Source organism: Pagrus major, chromosome 7 (genome assembly GCF_040436345.1).
Source record: "Pagrus major chromosome 7, Pma_NU_1.0".
Lineage (NCBI taxonomy): Eukaryota > Metazoa > Chordata > Actinopteri > Spariformes > Sparidae > Pagrus > Pagrus major.
This window is the reverse complement of record NC_133221.1, coordinates 7,693,904-7,711,612: the sequence shown is the minus strand read 5'-3', so window position 1 is coordinate 7,711,612 and position 17,709 is coordinate 7,693,904. Positions and strand designations below refer to the sequence as shown.

The window sequence follows — 17,709 nt, the reverse complement described above, 5'->3', positions numbered from 1 at the left end:
CAGGCTGATGTTTGTGGCACAGTAACAACAACAACAACTGCAACAACAGCTGATTCATTCATCAAACAGACATAAACAGCTCTTATCTGGACGGTGACTAATAATTCAAGCAACCATCATCATCACCATCATCATCATCATCATCATCACCATCATCACCACCTGCTCTCTCATTGGACACTGAAGTAGGAGTGTCTAGAAAAATCAGGAACTTGTGATTGCTCAACATGTCGTCCATCAACACATCAGACATAGATAAAATAGTAAAGATCAGGCAGACTACACTAAATTATACAACTATTGTATGTGAATTAATGGCACGATGCTTCTCTTTATTCATGTCTTTACTCTGGTGGACTTGCTGACTTATTATAAAGTAAGAATCTAATGTTTAACCTGTATTATTCGAGTATCATAATTGATTTCAGCATTATTACTAAATACAAAGAATTAATACCAATCAAAGGGATTATTCACATCAAGAAAGCCATTAATTACAATTTATTAAGGGTGTGTCAGTTTCAAATGTGAGCGCATTCATAAAATTCTTGAATAGTTTTAATGTTTTTGATCATATTTAGGCCTACCGCTAAAGTACAGTATTTTAATAGTACAATATTTATTATTAATTATCTCCATATTTCGGCTTAATCCTTGAATTTGCACAGGATCTAAACAAATAAAGGTAAATTAAAGGAACTACTGCAAGGATATGATGTTATTTTGCCAGTTTTAAGGATTTGTCTGCCCTTAAAACCCTTAAATGTCCATAAAATCAACACATCAATTAAAAAATCTTCATTATAAGATAATAATCCATCTTTTAAACCACAGTTGACCCCAGGCTGGAGGAGTCATCAGCCTGTATTGAAGCGTCTTTGTGTTGAAAACAGCTCCTGGACTCATCTTCTGCTCTTTGACTTCTATTTCTAGGCCGGCCGCTGGCTGCGCTCTGATTGGCTGTCGGAGCCGTCAGTCACGGTGTCCTTGCCGCCTACTTCCGCCCTGTTTCAGAGGCAGAGTACTCTTCGATTGTTTACGTTGCTAGCGCAGTAATTTGACCTTAACTCGCAGGTATATCACATTGAATTGCGCTTAAATCTTCGTGTCAGCGTCTGCGTTGGTAACATTAGCTTTTCTCTGCTGTCTGACCTTCCAGCTGATGTTTAAACCCAGTGCAGCAGCGATGCTAACGGCTAGTTAGCCGGATAGCTAGCTAGCTAACTGACTAACAGCTAAGGCTCTTTGGGGAACAGAACAACTGACAGCTAGCCTCAGTAGAAAGCTGTTGTTTTTTAATTCATTGCACGCATTTATTAATGTTTTGGCTTTAACCACGACGGGCCAGCTGCACTGCTTGTTGTAACGAGTCCGTGCTGTTGCAGGTTGTGTTGTTTGGCTGTCTGTGATGCTTGGAGAGAGGCTGGGCTGCAGGGACAGGCCGATGGTGGAAACATGACTTCTGAGTAACGCATAGTTACTTTCTGTGCTCAGTATGAACAGCGAAGAGGAGTTTTACGACGCTGAGACAGGTGAGACGGGCTGACAGAGGTCTCATGTGCTGAAATATATTCCTTCCTTCCTTCCTTCCCCTCCTCACTCCTCTCTTGTCTCCGTCAGGGCTGGAGTCAGATGATTCCTGTGAAGTCAGTTTTAAAGATGCCCTGGTGTTTGACAGTAAGACGGTGACTGATGGCAGCGCCACACACGAGAATGGCGTGTGGGAGCGCAGGTGAGGAGCCGTGCAGACGTGTGTGGTATGCATGCATGCATGTACGTGTGCATGTCACCACATGACCATAAATGTCTGTAGGTGAGGGGGATTACACGTGGAGGCGAACAAGGCCAGAGCAGCCACATTTTTGTGCAGTTAGCCAGTGAGCACCTCCTCTACAGAGCATTTGGAGTGAACTAACTATATTCACCTGAGAACATCTGGATTGTGCTCTGTGATGATATCCTGCCACCTTTTGTGCAGAGGAGCCAGCTGTTAACGGATACATTGTCAAAAGTGTTTTTGTTTTTTTTACTGGTTTGATTTTTTGTTTTCCTTTTTAAAATGTGCACCAGGAAAACCCTGCCCGCTGAAATGATCTCCAGAAACAATTTCAGTGTTTGGAGTATACTGAAGAAATGCATCGGCATGGTGAGTCCTACCTGTGTCCTTACCAAACTAAGTTATGTAAAGCTATCCTGTGCAGCTACTCAGACAATTTGGACTTTAAGATAAGATATTTATGTGTTACAACACCTTAAGAGCAACAGTCACAGAGTTATAGATAAAAATGTAAAACGGAACAAGCGACACAAAAATGCAATGATATAAAGACAAAGTGAAAAAAGTAAATATAAAAATAAGGCCTTTTTAATAATTGCAGCCATGGTTGTAATATACATGGTGTGTAGCAGTGTACTTAAGAAAAGTATATAAGAATTTAAAACTAAATAAAAATTGCCTGAAGACAATCACCACTCACCACTACCCGATTTGTCATTACTGAACACTTTGCTCTTTTCTCCGCTCAGCTGCCTATAATCGGCTTTGAATTTTTTTTGCAGCCACCTGAAAAGACCAAAATAGCTTGAATGAAGATGAAATATGTGTGTATGTCACTCCTACTGTTAACGGCAGGAGTATTGTTTTGTAGTGTTGCATAAAAGATGCATTATGAGTTTTTCAAGTAACGTTTCAGTGTCTCTCTTCGCCTCCGTGCGTTCCTCCTCATTTATCTGCTCTGTTAATCTTTTATGTTCTCATGCTTTTACAGGAGCTTTCCAAAATAGCAATGCCGGTTGTGTTTAATGAGCCGCTGAGCTTCCTCCAGAGAATCTCGGAGTACATGGAACACACTCACCTCATCCACAAGGCCTGCAGTTTGTCTGACTCAATAGACCGCATGCAGGTAGAGATAACAGATGATTCTGATGTTGTGCTTTTGTTAGATGTTCAGGTTATTTTTATTTCTCTTTGAAATTAATTTCTTCTGTGTGAGCATCGATGAAAACACACCTGGACAGATGGATGTAACAAATCTCATTCAGATTTAAGGTTAAAACTAATTATGAGTTTCTTGTTCAGTTAATCTATACATTTTTTGGATTGTTTGATTTTTAAAATGTCAGGAAAATTGTAAAAATGACCCACATTTGAGAAGCTAAAACAAGGAAATGTTTGGTTATTTTCCTTTAAAAAAAGGCATAAACACTACATTTTCTGTCAGTCGATTAGCTCAGAATTCATTGCTGCTCTGATTTACTTCATGTTCCTGTGACAGGTTGTTGCTGCGTTTGCTGTTTCGGCTGTAGCGTCTCAATGGGAACGAACTGGAAAGCCTTTTAATCCTCTGCTTGGGGAGACATATGAGCTCATAAGGTATTTGAGAAGCCTTTAGACAGTTTCAGCTCGATGTCTGACAGACATGAATGAACCAATGTTTTTATCCGTTCATGTGAATTTCCGAATGTTTCTTTTAAAGAGAGGACGATGGATACAGATTGATCTCAGAGCAGGTGAGCCACCACCCCCCTGTCAGTGCCTTCCATGCAGAGTCTCTGAAGCAGGAGTTCGAGTTTCACGGGTCGATCTACCCGAAACTCAAGTTCTGGGGTAAAAGTGTGGAGGCAGAGCCCAAGGGCACAATGACGCTGGAGCTACTGAAGTGAGTATCTGTGGAGGCATCTGTATGCTCACGCACTTTGATTAGCTTTGCTGTTGTTGTGCTTTTAGCTGCGTTTGATTATTTGTTGGCCATTTTTGTTTCCATGGTTTACTTTTGTGCTTTTTAGCCGACTTTCAGGTTCACGATCTTTCTCTATTGCAGCTAAACAGTGTGCTAAAATATGTTTCTGAAAACATTTAGGTGAGAAAAAGGCAATTTAGTAACGGAATTTTGGTTTTAAAGTTTATCAGCGCTGCCTAGTTTAGACACTTTGATCAGTGTCCCTGAGACACCCCTCCCTTGATCCAAGAGAGAGAGAGGTCTGTCTGAGCAACAGCAATCTGTAGTTTATACAACAGCCCTAAAATCTACCAAATGGCCCATTTGACGAGAGTGGGCGGGCTTTGGGTGCAGGCAAAATGTAGAGAAGTTCATCATTGTTAATTTGCATAAAGCTGGTTGAAAATCAGCAAAGCAAATGTGGGTACTTCTCAAAATGTTTCTATTTTCTTAAGATTCTGGGCTTTTTCTTTACAGACATAAAGAAGCGTACACTTGGACAAACCCGATGTGTTGTGTGCACAACATCATCTTGGGGAAACTCTGGATTGAGCAGTACGGAACCGTGGAGATAGTCAACCACAGGTACAGTGACAAGTACTTAACTTTAAGATTTACATTTTTTGGAGCAGCGATTATTGACTGGCATAGTAACTTTGACATTAATTCATCAGCACGGGAGACAAGTGCGTGTTAAACTTCAAACCGTGCGGCATGTTTGGGAAAGAGCTGCACAGAGTAGAAGGTCATATCCAAGACAAAAGGTAAGAGCACGACCACAAGGACTCTGTGAAGAACCAGCAGCTGTGATTAATTTTTTCCTAACTGAATTAAATGTATTTTTTTGTGCAACCAGTAAGAAGAAACGGCGAGTGATCTATGGAAAGTGGACGGAGTGCATGTACAGCGTGGACCCAAAGGTCTACGAATCATACAAGAAGTCAGACAAGAAGACGGCGGGAGAGACTAAAAAGCTGAAACATGTGAGTGATGCTCAGCTTTTCAGTAGATTCTAAAATCTGTTGAGCAAACTGACACCTGAGATGAAATGCTGCTGTTGTGCCGTTTATCTTTGACCTGTTTTATCTGTTTGACAACGTGGATTTTGCCCTTCGCTCTAAACGGTATCTTTTCCTTTCACAATAACATGCAGTGGCATTAGTAGAAGGTAAGGTAAAAGTGTATTTGATATCTGTAGTGTGCTACTGCTGTTGTCTAGTTCAAGTTATGTTCAAAGTGTAGTGTATGGTTAGATCATTGCCAGCACTAATCCATAATGTCTTGCAATGACATGCATTGTTGCTTGAGAAACGTGTTGAATTTGTGGCAACCGTAGTTCTGTGGATCACCTGTTTGCACATGAACTGTACGTACTGTCAGCTTCAGCTTTAGTCCATGGATGATGTTATTTATCTGTGTGTGTCTGTTTGTGTGTGTGTAGGAGCATAGTTGTGAAGGTGAGGAGGCAGACGAGATGCCAGAAGTTCAAGAGACTGTGACTGTGATACCAGGAAGTGCCTTACTGTGGAGGATAACGCCGCGGCCTCCTCACTCTGCAGAGGTCAGTATCTCGCACAGAGACACAGAACATATGCTACACAGTTGAAGATGCAAAATGGACTTTGCTTTGTTTAATTATATGAACAAAGATGTTCATTCTCACCGTATCTGCTGTGTTTCTTTCTGTGTAGATGTATAACTTCACCAGCTTTGCCATGACACTAAACGAGCTGGAGCCCGGCATGGAGAGACTACTGGCCCCTACAGACTGCCGGCTGAGGCCCGACATCAAAGCCATGGAAAATGGAGACATAGGTAACACCTTACATAAACGTGATGGGTTAGACTCTCATACATTCTGAGAGGAGCTAAATCTGTTCTGACACACACGACTGCAGTATTCAGGGTCGAAGGACGGAGGATGTCGCTCACTATACAGATTGTAAAGCCCACTGAGGCAATGTGATTGAGATTTTTTGGCTATGTGAATAAAATGGATTTGATTTGATTTTGATATTTTTGTGTTTTTGTAGATGCAGCGAGTGCAGAGAAAGAGCGGTTAGAGGAGAAACAAAGGGCTTCACGCAGGGAACGCTCCAAGGATGAGGAGGATTGGTCAAACAGGTGTGTGTCTGAGGTCTTTTATTACAAATTTCTAACAAGGTTCAGGGTTTGTTTTTAAGTTCTGCAAATAAAGGTTGTCTAATGCCACTTTTACACCAAAATTAGCGTGTATATGCAGGCTGTTGGACTTTTTCACATTTCCAAGAGAAGAGTTTGCTTTTCCGTGTTGTTTTTTGTTTTTCTTTGTGTGTCACCTTCGTCATCAGAAATGCGCTGGAAGAACAGGGAACAGTAGAAAGCAGCAGATCATCAGACTGCATCCAGAAGATTTTAAAACTTGTTGTAAAAAGTCTTAATCGATAAGTGAGACATCTCACTTCTTTCTAGTAGCTAACAACAGTTATTTGTTAAGGTTTTTACTTCAGTCGCTCTTTCAAAATCAGCGCCAACAAGTAACACAAGCACTGTTTTTCTTTCTGTTACTGTCCTCTGTCGGGTCTGAATAATGTAAAAATCACCTCCGTCTAAATGACAAAACACATCTCTTAGCACATCGATGAAGTCAGCAGTGTTAACATATGGATTTCTGCTGGGTTCAATACATAAATAAAAGAACTAGAAAGACTACACTTCTCACGTCAGTTTAACTGGAATAAAAAAATAGTCTCGTCTGCAGCCGTTTCTTTTCACGGTGCCAAGGCTGTTACTCATACATTCCCAGCTGAATGCTCCTCAGACGATAATTTAAATACGTTCCAAGGGCTGTACATCACTCATGTTATGTAATAATTATCATAACCGTGTAATCTAAAACTGGTCCTGCATGTTTTCTGTCTGTACAGGTGGTTTCAGCAGGGAACAAACCCTCACACGGGAGCGGAGGATTGGCTGTACACAGGTGGATACTTTGACAGGAATTACACTGACTGTCCCAACATTTATTGACACAGGAGGTGCTCGCTGTGAAGACCTCCCCTCCGATAGGAATCACTTTATCTCTCAGCATCTAAGATCTGTGTCTTTGCGACGCTCAGACACTCACTGGTACTGTGTCTTTGTGTGAATCAATGAGAAGCTGATATCAGAATGTTATCAGACAGTTTATCAGATTATGACTGTGAACCTTGTCCACAGGAGAAATGTAATATTAAGGAGAATTTTAGAGTTTACTTACCTGTAAATGTTGACATCTTCATCTTTATATGCCCTAATCATAATTCAATAATAGTCCACATGTATGTTACTCACCTGTCGAGGATTTTAAACCAGTCACCTGCGTGTGTGTGTGTGTGTGTGTGTTCCAATGCTGCTGCAGGACGCAAAGCTCCAACTTATAGAGGATATGTTTCAGTTTTAGTTCAGGTAGTGAACCATAATCGTACCCGTAGATGTCCACACACTTCTGTCCAGTCGCATTCAAATATCAGGGGTTATTTAAACACATCTGTTACTTTTATATATATAACCTATTTGAATATTAGATGTCTATTTTTGGTTAGCTGTAAACATCCGTAAAAAGTCACAAGTGTGATCATTTTTGTGTGAATAGAGACTTAACATTAGAGATGAAAGCTGCTCATAATCGTGTTTACTGGCACAGTAAACAGATATTGTTGGTACATTATATTGTTGTCCACTGTTACATACCTGTAGATGATGTGTATAATAATTGGTGCATGCATGGTCACCAAGACGGTTATTTACACAAGTTAAAGCCATAAAAACCTTTTCTGCACTGAGTATAATGGTGTAAATGCATTCACATAAAGCATTAAAGCAAAGGGAGTCTGACACTATATATTAACCATGTTGATGGGATGTTCTGAGCCTTAGTCAAAACAATAATAATTCTATATTATTATTCTTTGTATTACTTCAATTCGGGGCACAATCGTGCTCTAAGTTTTCTAAGTACAGATGTCATTATTTGGTGGCTGTAAACAGGAAGTATAATGTTGCCATGTAGTCAGTTGGCTTGTCAGCTGTGGGCTACAGCTTAAGACCTGTTTCTACTGCATTCATGTATTTACATTTTGGCAAATTGGCACCATTAAAGGCTCACTCCACCAATTTTTCACTTTTAATTGAGTTTATAGGTCTTGTGGAGTGCTACTGCATGTGTGAAAAAGTAGTATAAGTCTTTTGTGGCTCCAGAGGAAGCTGTATTTAATCTGGTAGAATGCCGCCAGTGATGTCACTCAGTGGCTAAATTGCATTGTGGGTAATGTAGGCACCAAGTTTTGAAAAGGAAGAAGAATACGTGGAATAAAATGGTGATATCTCTGGTTGTGCTGTATCAATTTTGATCATTTGTTTTTTTTTTTTTTTTAAGTCCACAGTGTGTTATAGCAGTGCAATGTTAGACCAGTGGACTGCTTTTACAAACTTGGCGCCTACATTACCCACAATGCAACTTAGCTATGGAGTGACATCGCTGGAGGCATTTTGTCAGATTACATGTAGCTTCCTCTGGAGCCACAAAAGGCTACTTTATTCACGTACACAGTCGTACTCCCCAAGACCTGTAAACACACTTTCATGTTTAAAATTGCTGGAATTACCCTTTAAAAGTATGCCGAATGTTCTATCAGCAGATCCTGTTTGCAGTGTGACCATTAATGCACAAACAACTATCACTGGACTATTTTGATACAGAGAAAAATTTTAAAAGGTGATGTTTTTCAGGCAGGTTCTGGACATGTAATGATATCCCCAGTGTAAGTCACACTCGGTCTAAAAATATGTTTTGACAGCGTTATGACTCAGAAGGAGTTGGGAGTTTTCTTCACTCGTGGACAAGTAACTCTGACTGTTCTCAGAGTTTTCAGTTTGATTCCCTTCGTCATTTTTTCCGACAATAAAACAACTGTGTTTTTGGGACACAGCAGCAGCAAATAAGTCAGGATACTGTAGCCATCATAAACCTATGCAAACTGATCCATCCAGTCTGCCCTCCTGAAATGTGAAAAAATAAAATAAATCTCCTCTTTAGTTAGTAGCCAATGTGTGCTTCAGACACTACAGAGGCAGCAGTTAATGAATGTTGTGTGTTCATAATATAACGCTAACATACATACAGCAGTGCGGTTCTTACAGTAAAGAGATGTTTTTTGTTTGCGAGCACTAACCTTGCATAAACTGCACATTTCAACGCTCACAGTCCATTGCACATAATGTATAGTGAAATATCGTACATCATGTCTTCCCCCAACTGCTATTGACTTTACTCTGAATTCAAAGCACTTTGTGAGGCCTGCACACACTCGGAGGTGTGACTCGGTCCGATGGTTCCTTTGATTCTCATCCTCGCTACCCTCTCGTTTTGTCTAGCATCTGTTTGAAAATGTTTACATTTTATGTTCATTCATCTCGTGTTTTTCCTCCTCTTACTGTTCTCCACACACAACCGTATGCATACATGGCATATTTGAGAAATAAATTATGGACTATTGAAACTACAAGCCTGTTTGGATTTTGCCTTTAGTAAATCACTTTTATCCTTTGACAGCATCTTAAGACACCAGTGTGTGTGTGTCATTTATACCATAAAATGATTAATGGGATTAAGAAGAAAACAAAACATATGTCTGCTCATGTCTTCTGTTGCCAGAATCGTTGTTGGCAATGTATGTTTCTCAAACCATGGAATAATGTTGAAACCTTAGATTTCTTTATGTTGCAACTTCCTGTTTCTTTAGGTTCAATTTTAAATTTTAAGTTGTGACAGTGCTGTTCTTATGCACTGGTTAAGTTTAGTCACAAAAGCATCACTTAGTCAGGAAAACATCATGTTTGGCTTAAAATACCTGCTGATGTCACAACTTCCCATCAATGACTGGAAATTGTCACAAGGTCTCTTTAAAAATATCCTGTGGTGTCACAGTTACAAATGTTGAAACACAACTCCTCCACTGGATTTAAGTTGCGTTCAGTGTTACAAATCAAGAACAATCCTTAATTTTAATTACATATAAGACATACAGCTAAAATACAAGGACAACAAAGCTGAACAAGGGTAGGTAAAACTGAACGTAGAAGTATTATGTACATACAAAGAGGTGAAAAATTTGTGTATATGTAAATATACTTTTTATATGATATATTATTTTGCATCCATGAGGTTGCGGTAATGAGGTAATATCGCTGGTGTGGATATTATCCAGTAGATTAGGGGTCATAAAATCCAGTCAGTCAGTGGGATTTTTCACAATCTAATAAAAGTTGTTCTCATTAACATTATTACATTTTAAACTGATCTACAAAAACTTGATTTATCAAAACCAGAATCATAAATATGCTTCTTTATTGAGCCCAGAGGGGGAAATTTAGTGACATCACTAATATTTAAAAAGCTAATAACTGACAAACATTTACAGTTCAAAAAATGCTAAAGTATAATATAATATAAACTAATAAAAAGCTCCAAATCAATCAAATCCATTGAACATGCAGGTTTATACAATGAACAGACTGTTTTGCTCTCTCTACCGAACATGCGCAGTAGATTTAAAGCCCTCCCTATTGACACACGGTTCGACCAATCACAGTGAAGCACCGGCGGCAGCCTGCCAATCACAACCATCCTCAGTGCGTTTGACTGCTCTCCGGCAGAAGGCTATCTCATTGAGTAAATGTAAGTATAAACATCTCATTTCAGAAACATTTTCTTAATTCTTAACACAGATATCAGGTGTGTTGGTGTCGTCGTGTATGAAATGTAAAAATGTAGCTGAGTCGTGAGCGCGCTGAGCTGAAACACGCTGCTAGCTTCAGGATGCAGAGTCATCTGTGGCTACTGTGGCTGCTCCAGTAGCTGCTTCATGATGGGAGCACTGGGATGAGCTGTGTCCCAGTGCTATTATCCGTTTCAAAGCTGCCTCTTTGTGGTACTCTCTGGTCAATTTCTTATTCAGGAGTCAGTCTTGGAGAGCATTTTTATATCTGTGAGGTAATAACAACATTATAGCTATAGAATAAATAAGCTAGTTGGGCTAGAAACATGTATAGAATGGATCAGCATCAACATTAAGAAAATGCATTATTGAAGGTACAGCTGGATAACAGGGTCATTGGCAGCGTTCAGTGACGCATCAGGAAAAAGACAAGCCCATATCTCCATCAGTGTGATGTCTGTGCGGACTCATTTTCCTCCCACAGCCTGTATTTCAGTCAGAGCCCATGTGTCTCTGTGTATAAACTGACTGAGGCCTTCCTCCTCCTCTCTGTCCCTGCAGCAGTCTGTCCATCTCATCATGGCCTCTGGAGCTTTGTTCCCCAGCATGGTGTCTGGGTCCCGCGGCTCCTCCAGCAAGTACCTGGTGGAGTTTCGGGCCGGTAAGATGACCATGAAGGGCAGCACGGTGACCCCTGACAAGCGCAAAGGTCAGGTCTACATCCAGCAGACCGACGACTCCCTCATCCACTTCTGCTGGAAGGATCGGACAACCGGGAACGTGGATGATGTAGGTGACACAGTTTGAATGTGATGCTGGCTTGACCTGTGTCTGAATTTCAGTATTAACCCTTTTATTGTTCTCACTTAGGACCTGATCATCTTCCCTGATGACTGTGAGTTCAAACGGGTGAACCAGTGCACCACCGGACGAGTTTTCGTATTGAAGTTCAAGGCTGGCTCCAAAAGGCTCTTCTTCTGGATGCAGGTATGCAGCTGGACACTCTGTCACACATGGCTAAATCCATGAAGTTTAGCTTTTCACTTGATTCATGACATAATGATTAAACTACATTTACAAGAGACAAACGTTTACTATGCAGGTAAGGACACCGCTACATGTAGACTAAAATTGTATTCTTTCCATGCACATTTAGTCATCTGATGATTATTGATCAGAAATCTCAAATATTTAGTTACTAGTCGTCACAAAACTGTTGCAATATTGATATTGAGGTAGGGCCTATTTGATCAGAAATATCATATTTGATTAGCGTTTAGTCCTAGCGTTTATGAAATTTTCAGAAATTTCTACATATCGTATATCGCAATATACCCTAAAAATATTGTGATATTATTTTAAGGCCATCTGCCCAGCCTTAGTGTGAACAGTTTTTTTTTTTTTCAGAAACTCATTAGCAATGAGTTAATAACAGCTAGATGAAACCTTTTACTCTCTTGTTTTTTTCTGATCTCAGGAGCCGAAGACCGACAAGGATGAGGATAACTGTCGTAAGGTGAACGAGTACCTCAACAACCCGCCCATGCCCGGCGCTCTCGGTAGTGGCGGCAGTGGAGGACACGATCTGTCCGCTCTGGGAGGTAACAGATCTCACATCCTCTGATTTATTTTCTGTGCAAAAACCTGAAATATGCTGCAGAAAACACCTCAAAATTTTATTTCACTGGTTCTGTTCTCATGTAAAGGGGAGGGCGGTCTGCAGAGCCTTCTGGGTAACATGAGCCACAACCAGCTCATGCAGCTTATTGGACCAACTGGGCTGGGCGGGATTGGTAGGTATCTTCTTAGTTAATCAGACAAAAGATCTAAATCTTATTAAACGCAGTTCCATGTTCTCATGAGAATAATGCCGATCGTTTTTTTGTCTGAATATCAGGTGGTCTCGGGGCTCTCGCTGGTCCAGGCTTGGCCAACCTCCTGGGCAGCAGCAGCAGCAGCGTTCCTGCAGCCAGTAACTCCTCCACAAGGTGTGTTAATATCCAAGAAACATCTACCTCTTCAAACACTTTCTGTCTGTTGCTTTGTACCTTGTGTTTTTGGCCTATTTGGCTGTTTGACGTAATTCTTTCATCCCTGCTGGTAAATTGCCAAACAAACGAGACGTTGCTGAGAAATATGAAGTGATGGCAGACAGGAGGAGGAAGAGCACAACAGAGTCTGTCTGAAAACTGAAACAGTAAACAACATTTTATACCTTATAGTCAAAGATCAAGGGCGTCTTCATAGACCCTGACTATTTCATACCAGTGTTCAACAGCTACGTTTGAAGCTTCATTATTGACTTTGAAAATAGCAGTTTGACAAAAACCAATTCTGAGCAAAAGATCCATGTTTGCTAAGAACTTTTATTTATCAAAATGGAGAAATCTGTGGTGAAACAGCAGACAGTTTCTTCACAAAGTCTCATCTGGGTCTGCAACGAACAGTTACTTCCATTATCGATTGAACTGCAGATAATATCTTGATTCACTGATGAATTAAAGGCTAATATTGTGTCTTCATATTTCCTCTTTTGTCCCACCAAAAGTCCAAAACTCAAAAGATATTTACTGTCATAAAGACAAACAGGAGCAGTTTATTCTTATAATTGAGGGAGTGCAAATGATTACAGAAATAGTTGCTGATTAATTTTCATCTAATCTTCTGGTTCTTAAACTTTTTCACATCGAGGACCCCTAAACTGATACAAATTAGACCATGTACCCCCATTTAACAAAATGTTGTCCCAGGGTCTCCCGTCTGATAAGAATTTTGCTTTTAAATGTTGTTTTTAGATCATGAAAGTGTTTGAAACCTATGACCACAATGTTCATACACTGTGTCATTGCGTTACTTATGTGTGGACTTCACACATCTATTTTTACAAGACAGTAGGAGAGGGGCAGGTAGATCAGAAGTTTTTAGGAATTATGGTGAAAATAAATGATTCCCCTGTTTCCTGGGGACCCCCTTAAGAACCCCTGAGGGTCCCCCGAACTCTACTTTGAGAATCGCTGATCTAATCATCAATTAAAAAGGCAACTGGAATATGTTGTACTTTATTTGCAGTATGAACCTCGAAAATAACACTGAATATCACAGGTTTGGGTTGTGTGTTCACCATAATGTGGTGATCTTGGATTGAATTTAATTTTTTTCTTCTGCTTTCTCTCAGTCCGTCCACGGCCGTCACCCCCACCTCTACCTCTACCACCAGTCGGCTCGGCTCCTCCCAGGTGCCCACCACTCCCATCACTCCCTCCGCCACCTCAGCAGCCTCTCCGACGGCCACCACTCCCTCCACCCCTGCTGTGACCTCTCTGGCGGCGGGGGCAGCGAACCCCACGCAGCCCATCCAGCTGAGAGACCTGCAGAGCATCCTGGCCACCATGAACGTGCCCGCCAGCGGTCAGGGAGGTGAGGGAGCGACCGTAGAGGACGTAGCTTCAGGCTAACGGAAAACTGCGCACCTTAAAACTGAGAATAGACAAGAACTTAAATAACCACCAGAGGGTAACTACATAATTAGGTCTAATTAGTGCAATTTTAACTAATTATGCAGCAAATAATTAGCATTGTGAATGTAGCAGACTCTGTAACGCTGTGTAATTTCAACTTAACAATTTCAGTTTGTTGCAGAAGCAGGAACCGCCTGCAAACACTGCAATCTGTCGCTGTTTTGATTCAATATAACTGCGCTACAGTTCATCAGGCACAACTCTCCTTCTTTCTGCTTTATGGATACCGTTTGTCACCTCGTGTTCACATTTAAACAACTACTTGTATGTGGAAGGGGTTGCTCGTGGTGATGCCATACTTGCCAACCCTCCCGATTATCCTGGGAGACTCCCATTGTTCATTGCCCTCTCCTGTTTTCCATCTGGGGTCACAATTCTCCTGTTTTTCTCCTGATTTATGACAAATATTATCACGCCTCATTACTCCTCAATGTGTGAGGGACGGACAGAGAAATGCAGAAGAGAACTAAATACTATATAATAAGTGAATTTCAGACGGCCTGAGAAGAATTCCCGTTTCTTTGGGAAAGTTTGAAAGGAAAAGGGCTTTTTTTTTTTTTTTTTAATGAATTTGCTAAGTTGATTTTCCTGTCGGTCACGGGGGTTGCAACATGTCGGTCACCATTGAAAGGCTGAAAATACATGAAGAGATTTACTTTCAGTCTTTCAAGTCACCAGAAAGCAGGAAACAAAGCCTCTGAAGCTCACATTTTTCAGGGGAAAGACCCGCAGACCCCTGCTTTGCCTTGAAAATCCTTCCTATCTTTTTAGACCTCAAGGTTATGAGTGATGACCCTACAGAGAATTTTCTCCCTTCACTTTACCTCTTTACCGTGTGGTGGTACTTGCAGTAAAATGATTACAGGCCAGCCCAACTTACATTAAAATATAAACAAAAAAACCACCCTGTCTCCCACCCTGCGCACAGGTGATCTGAATCCCCTGCAATTAGTCCAGAGGGATTTTGGAAAATCAGCCCAAAACAAAGAAAGATAGCAAGTCTCAAACAATGGGACTGCTACGACGGTTTTGATTCACTGCGCCCTCCTGTGTCACTTTTGGTTTTCACTACCTGCCCAACACCAAACTGCATAAAGACACAGTTAGTGACTAGCTGGTGAAGAAAGTGGAACGTTTAGCAGCTGAATAACCTTCTTGGGCTCTGGGAATGAAAAAAAAAATCATTTTTCACAATTTATAGACTAATGAACATAACAGCGCCTGATTGTGTCTCCAGTTAGCTCTGAATGTTATGTTTGTGAATTCCCAAAATGAGTTAATTGTTTAAAGCCTCTTCCACTAAATTTGGGTATTTTCTGAGTCCTCTTTTAGACAAATAACTTCATTTTGTGCTCAAAGTCACAAAATTGGAACATGGAATAATGACGTATGACTACAGAAAATCTGGGAGTCGTACGTCATCCTCCAATAGGGGTTATAAAAGCAGCGTGGCTCCTTTAAGAAGCAGAACAGTGCGTAGTGTGTCAGACAGTTCAGTTCAGTTTCAGTGCTGTCCTGACTTTTATTGTCTCTCGAAGGGAAGTTTGACTCACAGAAGTGGGTAAAAGAGGACATGGGACACCACAACAGAACAACAATCAGTCAGTTAAAAGAGAACAACGAAGACAACATTCAAACTCCTGCTCAGCATCTAAAGGGCATAATCCCTTGCAAACATAATCATTTAAAAGATAAATGCCAAACCCTGCCCACAGAATATTAATTCAGATCATACTGACAAGTAGTGAGTTTCCACTGTAGGTCTGAAAATGTGGAGGACATGTTCTCACACTAAGTGTTGGTGTTTGTTACCTGCAGTGGACCTCGCCAGCGTCCTGACACCTGAGATCATGGCTCCCATCCTGGCCAACCCGGAGGTGCAGCAGAGGTTGATGCCCTACCTGCCGTCTGGAGAGTCTCTGCCTCAGAGCTCCGACGAGCTCCAGAACACGCTCAGCTCACCTCAGTTTCAGCAGGTAGAGTTTGCTGCAGGACGTCCTCTGTGGTTTCCAGTTTGTAACTTAATGTCATTTAAAAACAGGAAAAGTAGCGTTTTCTTCTGTTGCACTGGGAAATCTTACATTTACATTCAATCCCAGTATTTATTTTAAATTGTTTTTAGATTTAGAAAGATGGTTTTTGAGATTTAAACTCAACGCTTCAACAGTTCCATCAGATTAGCTTCTTATTCGCTGCCTGTGTAAGCAGTTTCAGGCGGTACATCTGATAAACACACAAACCACTCTCGGCTCTTGTTTCCAGCTTGGGACTGAGTTTGACATTCAACATTTGTCTGTCCTTGGGCACAGAAGTAGCATGTGAAATGAGACACTACTTGACACTGTGGTCATTAAGAGGCTCTTTTTTGTTGGTAATTCTCATGTTGTTCTTCATCTCGGCATTTGTTGTCTCTCTGCAGGCTATGAGCATGTTCAGCAGCGCTCTGGCGTCCGGGCAGTTAGGGCCTCTAATGAACCAGTTTGGTTTGCCTGCAGAGGCCGTCGACGCCGCGAACAAAGGAGGTCAGTGTTTTACCCACATCGAGCAGAGACAATGTTTGTTTCATCACCACAACACTGAAATTTTAATGTTCACGCAGGAGGATGTAATTCAATGAGAACACTGGAATTTTTATCAGAGTCTGGAATCTAACGAAGTGCATTTACTCAAGTGCTGAACATGAGTACAACTATTACTATTATTATTTTTCTACCTGTATTTACATGTTTTGGTGTACAAAGGCCTGTGTCCACATTGCGTTTTTTTCTGAGCACCAGCATCTTTTTTCAATTGTTCCCACTGAGTAGCGAGCATCAGTGGCAGTCTTTTTTCTGAGCGCTCCGCCTTTTTTGTGCGGCTGCTCCTAGTGCTTCGAGTTAAAAATCTTTACATTTTTAGGCAATAATGTTGATTGTATTTTTCGTTTCCTACAGATCATGTCATGCACGCACTTTGTCCTTGCGTTTGTGTCCCGATGTCAAATACAAAAGAAAATTTCTGATAATCTTCACCCTGGCAGTTTTCTAAAAGTATAGTTTCCAGTGAAATAAAGCGCAGGAAGGCCAAAACGCGTAGAAAAAGCTTTGTTTTAAGAAATACCTGTGCTGGTGTGGACAGGGCCTTAGATCTATGCAGTGTTTTAATTTATTTTGAGCTTGCGGTCTATTTGACCTTCATCAGAGCATAAATAATTTAACAGTGGACCTGAATCATGCACGATCATCCTGCGCTACAGAGTAATTGATAATGAAACTATTTCCCTGACATTTCTATCACTGCAGATGTGGAAGCTTTCGCCAAAGCCATGGAAACAGAGACGAAGTCTGACCAGGAGGGAGACTCCAAAGACAAGAAAGACGACGATGAAGACATGAGTCTGGACTAAGAACTCTTCACATAATTATTTAACTTATTTATTTAGCTGCTTCTTCTGTTTTGTAACTATTACACATTAAGGATGAAGATTACGGTTAATATAGTAGAAGCTGTCACTAAGACTCTCCCTTTGCTGATAATGCTGTGTTCTGTGTTGAATTAATTCCTACTGATTTAACTGAATGAACATACTCTACCTGCATGTCAGCCACTAGTCGGTCTGTCCAAACACAAGGGAACAGTAAAATGATGAGAAACTAACTCGTCTGGTGTTTTTTCATTCACAGCCACTTCAATTAGTACCCGATCTGCTCTGAAGAGATTAAATTCACACACACTATAAATTATTGAGTTAACTTA

At 40.8% G+C, this 17,709-nt stretch overlaps 2 protein-coding genes across 2 annotated transcripts; both read left to right on the top strand.

Moving 5' to 3' along the window:
* The first annotated feature begins 1,414 nt into the window (after positions 1–1,414).
* Positions 1,415–9,244, top strand: LOC140999858 (oxysterol-binding protein-related protein 2-like). The gene is made up of 13 exons (XM_073470406.1): positions 1,415–1,532; positions 1,621–1,732; positions 2,071–2,146; positions 2,769–2,903; positions 3,276–3,373; positions 3,477–3,659; positions 4,197–4,304; positions 4,394–4,483; positions 4,576–4,702; positions 5,161–5,280; positions 5,411–5,534; positions 5,753–5,843; positions 6,626–9,244. The coding sequence occupies exons 1-13, from the start codon at positions 1,496–1,498 to the stop codon at positions 6,726–6,728; spliced, it is 1,404 nt and encodes a 467-aa protein (XP_073326507.1). The 5' UTR covers positions 1,415–1,495; the 3' UTR covers positions 6,729–9,244.
* A 1,101-nt stretch (positions 9,245–10,345) lies between these two features.
* LOC141000098 (proteasomal ubiquitin receptor ADRM1-like) lies at positions 10,346–17,610 on the top strand. Its single transcript, XM_073470731.1, has 10 exons — positions 10,346–10,416; positions 11,018–11,245; positions 11,327–11,443; positions 11,934–12,057; positions 12,163–12,249; positions 12,354–12,444; positions 13,632–13,873; positions 15,793–15,950; positions 16,394–16,496; positions 17,256–17,610. The coding sequence occupies exons 2-10, from the start codon at positions 11,036–11,038 to the stop codon at positions 17,357–17,359; spliced, it is 1,236 nt and encodes a 411-aa protein (XP_073326832.1). The 5' UTR covers positions 10,346–10,416; positions 11,018–11,035; the 3' UTR covers positions 17,360–17,610.
* The last annotated feature ends 99 nt before the right edge of the window (positions 17,611–17,709 follow it).